General features: G+C 51.6%; 1 protein-coding gene across 1 annotated transcript; it reads left to right on the top strand.

The window, feature by feature from the left end:
- Nucleotides 1-1,269: 1,269 nt before the first annotated feature.
- Nucleotides 1,270-3,695, top strand: EMH_0076670 (uncharacterized protein; the record flags this gene model as incomplete). The annotated part of the gene is made up of 2 exons (XM_013499749.1): nucleotides 1,270-2,191; nucleotides 2,371-3,695. The coding sequence occupies 2 exons, from the start codon at nucleotides 1,270-1,272 to the stop codon at nucleotides 3,693-3,695; spliced, it is 2,247 nt and encodes a 748-aa protein (XP_013355203.1).
- Between the last annotated feature and the right edge of the window lie 209 nt (nucleotides 3,696-3,904).

Genomic DNA, 3,904 nt, shown 5'->3' with positions numbered 1-3,904 from the left:
TTTTTTTTTTTTTTTTTTTTTTTTTTTTTTTTTTTTTTTTTTTTTTTTTTTTTTTTTTTTTTTAGGGGGCTAAGCAGCGTGTGTTTGAATCTACTGAGCGAGCGACGGCTAACCTAAACCAACTCAAACACTCCGTTGACTCTCTCCAGGTACCCTAAACCCTAAACCCTAAACCCTAGTAAACCCTAAACCCTAAACCCTAGTAAACACTAAACACTTATAAAGGCTAAACATCAGTAAACCCTAGTAAACCTTGGACCAGCTCAAACACTCCGTTGACTCTCTTCAGGTACCACAAACCCTAAACCCTAAACCCTAAACCCTAGTAAACCCTAAACCCTAGTAAACCCTAAACCCTAAACGCCGGTAAAGCCTAGACACTAGCAAACCCTAGTAAACTCTAAATATAATTGAGACGCTCCGTTGACTCCCTTCAGGTACCACAAACCCTAAACCCTAAACCCTACTAAACCCTAAACCCTATTAAACCCTAAACCCTACTAAACCCTAAACCCTAAACCCTACTAAACCCTAAATATACTTGAGAGGCTCCATCGACCGCCTGCAAGTCCACCAAACCCTAAACCCTAAACCCTAAACCCTACTAAACCCTAAACCCTCATCTTCAATAAGGGGGTGTCTGTACACCGTAAAACGGGTTGTGGGGGTTTTGTGATTGCAGCAACAAATGGAAGGCCTGGCAGCAAAACAGGTGAGGAAATAACAGCAGCAGCAGCAGCAGTAGCAGCAGCAGCAGCAGCAGTAGCAGCAGCAGCAGCAGCAGTAGCAGCAGCAGCAGCAGCAGCAGTAGCAGCAGTAGCAGGAGGACTAGCAGCAGCAGCAATAGTAGCAGCAGCGGTAGAAGCAGCAGTAACAGCAGTAGCAGCAGTAACAGCAGCAGTAGCAGCAGTAGCAGCAGCAGCAGCAGCAACAGCAGCAGCAGCAGCAGTAGCAGCAGCAGCAGCAGCAACAGCAGCAGCAGTAGACGAGGTTTTGTAGCTACAGCAGCTGAATATTAAACAATAAATAACAGCAGCAACAAACAAACAAAAAAATAAAAAATAAAATAAACAAACAAACGAAGAACAGAGACAGATATATAAATAAATAAATAATGTGATTGCTTTTTTTCTTTTTTTTCTTTTCCTTCTTTTTTTTTTGTTTACTTATTTTAAATATATAAACATATATAAATATATAAATATATAAAAGCAAATATATAAATATACAAATATATATATTTGGGGTGTATGTATGCTTCAGCACCGGATGAAGGCTGCGTTGGAGCAGCTAAAGAGCAGCAGCAGCAGCAGCAGCAGCAGCAGCAGCAGCAGCAGCAGCAGCAGCAGGTTCTCTCGGTGGCCCCTTGAGGTGTATCCGCACCTCTCCTCACGTCTCCCTGCTTCTGCTGGCGGCAGCAAACTTGTAACTCCTAGATCACCGAAAAAGCTGCAGCAGCAGCAGCAGCAGCAGCTGCTGCTGCAGCAGCAGCTGCAGCAGCAGCTGCAGCAGCAGAAGCTGCAGCAGCAACAAGAACAAATGACACACAAACAAATTACCTCTGCTGCCAATGAACCACAACAACAATCAACAACAGCTCCAACAACAGCAGCAGCAACACCAACAGCAACAGCAGCAACAGCAGCAGCAGCAGCAGCAGCAGCAGCAGCACTGAGCGCTACTGGAGGTGCAAAGACACCCCAGCAGCTCCCGAGCAACACTCCGTTCTACCAGCAGCAGCAGCAGCAGCAGCAGCAGCAACAGCAGCAGGAGCAGCAGCAGCAGCAGCAGGAGTTAAATGCTGCAGCAGCAGCAGCAGCAGCAGCAGCAGCACACCACTCTGCTCGCACCCCCAGCAGCCCCCCCACCTTCTCCCGCCCAACCCTCCAGGGCCCCCACAGCCGCACGCTGGCTGCGAGGAGACACAGCAGCGTGGGTGCCCCGCAGCAGCAGCAGCAGCAGCAGCAGCAGCAGCAGCAGCAGCAACCGCAGCAGCAGCAACAGCAGCAGCAGCAGCAGCAGATGCATCAGCAGCAGCAGCAGCAGATGGATCTCTCACAAAAACGAAGAGTCAACTCCACCCACCATATGACGCAGTTAAAGCAGCAGCAGCTGCTGCAGCAGAGCCAGCAGCAGCAGCAGCAGCAGCAGCAGCAGCAGCAAGAGTTGCTGCGAGGTTATGTTGAAAGCAGTAAGCTGATTCTTCTGTCTTTGTTGCTCTCTCCATCTCTTCTTCTGTTTGCTGCTGCAGCAACATCATTCCGTCTGCTGCTGCTGCTGCTGCTGCTGCTCCTGCTGCTGCTGCTGCTGTTGCTGCTGCTGCTGCTGCTGCATGCATGCACTCTTGTGTGTCTCCTTTATGTTCCTCAGGCGGAGCGCAGCAGGGGCCCCCCCAGATGTCTGCTAGGGGGGCCCCCCCCCAGTGGGGGCCCACCTCTCAGGGGCCCCCGCTGCAGCAGCAGCAGCAGCAGCAGCAGCAGCTGCAGCAGCAGGGGCCCCCTTCGTTTCCGCCTTCTGCTTTGCGTTCCTCCCGCAGCAGCAGTAACAGCAGCAGCAGCAGCAGCAGCAGCAGCAGCACGACCGCCCGGGTATCCTTCAGGAGCCCCCCCAGCAGCACCCCAAGAAAGGCAATGAACGGCCAGAAGAAACAAACAGCAGCAGCAGCAGCAGCAGCAGCAGCAAGTGCAGCAGCAGCAGCAGCAGCAGAGGAGACAGAAACAAAGCCTAAAGATAGATACATGGACGGGACCGCAGAAAGAGACAGAGAAGCAGCAGCAGCAGCAGCAGCAGCAGCAGCAGCAGCAGACAAAGACAACGAAGAAAAAGAAGAAAAAGAAAAAGAAAAAGAAGAAAGGAGACAGGAGACATCAATGCTGCAGGATTTTATATATTCTTTCGCAGGTAGAGCCTTTAAGGGGGGAGAGGAAAGAGAAGCAAATAAAATAAACAGCAGCAGCAGCAGCAGCAGCAGCAGCAGCAGCAGCAACACAGACGGCCCCATGCGTTCGTTTTCTCTCTTTCTACATTCTGCTGCTGCCACTGCTGCCGCTGCTGCAGCAGCAGCAGCAACCAACAGCAGCAGCAGCAGCAGCAGCAGCAATGGTGGTAGTAATCTCCCACAGCCAGCAGATATACACACACTTCCTGCTGTTTATAGCTGGCAGCAGGAGCTGCAGCAGCAGCAGCAGCTGCTGCAGCAGCAACTGCAGCAGCAGCAGCAGCAGCAGCAGCAACTGCAGCAGCAGCAGGGGGCTGGTGTAATAGCAGCAGATTTGAAGGGGCCCTGGAGAGATGCTGGGGACCCAGAAGGAGCCTTCAGCAGCAGCAGCAGCAGCAGCTGCAGCAGCAGCTGCAGCAGCAGCAGCAGCAGCAGCAGCACACGCACGGACAGCAGCAGCGGAGCCCTCAGCGGGGACCATACCCCTTATAGCTCCCACACAACAGCAGCAGCAGCAGCAGCAGCAGCAGCTGCTGCTGCTGCTGCTGCAGCAGACACTCAAGGACCGCTCTTCTGGAGCAGCAACAGATACATGAATGCAGCAGCAGCTGCAGCAGCAGCAGAAGCAGCAGCAGCAACAGCAATAACTGTAGATACCCAACAGCAACAGCAGCAGCAGCAGCAGCAACAGCAGCAGCAGCAGCAGCAGCAGCAAACACCTGGAGACTGCAGCACACCGCCGGCAGTGCATGCATAGCAGGTGTATATACACTCCGTTGCTTCTCTTTCTGTTTTTGTTTTTCTTTATTTGTTGCTATTCTCTTCTTTATTTGTTGATAGAACACACACACCACCAAACCCTAAACCCTAAACCCTAAACCCTAAACCCTTATTTAGAGGGTAAACGCAGCTAAGGCCAATCCGTAATGCAGCGTTTAGGGTTTAGGGTTTAGGGTTTAGGGTTTA

This window comes from Eimeria mitis, genomic scaffold, assembly GCF_000499745.2.
Source record: "Eimeria mitis Houghton genomic scaffold, Emh_scaff4629, whole genome shotgun sequence".
NCBI lineage: Eukaryota > Apicomplexa > Conoidasida > Eucoccidiorida > Eimeriidae > Eimeria > Eimeria mitis.
The sequence above is the reverse complement of the archived record's forward strand: the minus strand, read 5'-3'. Positions and strand labels throughout refer to the sequence as shown.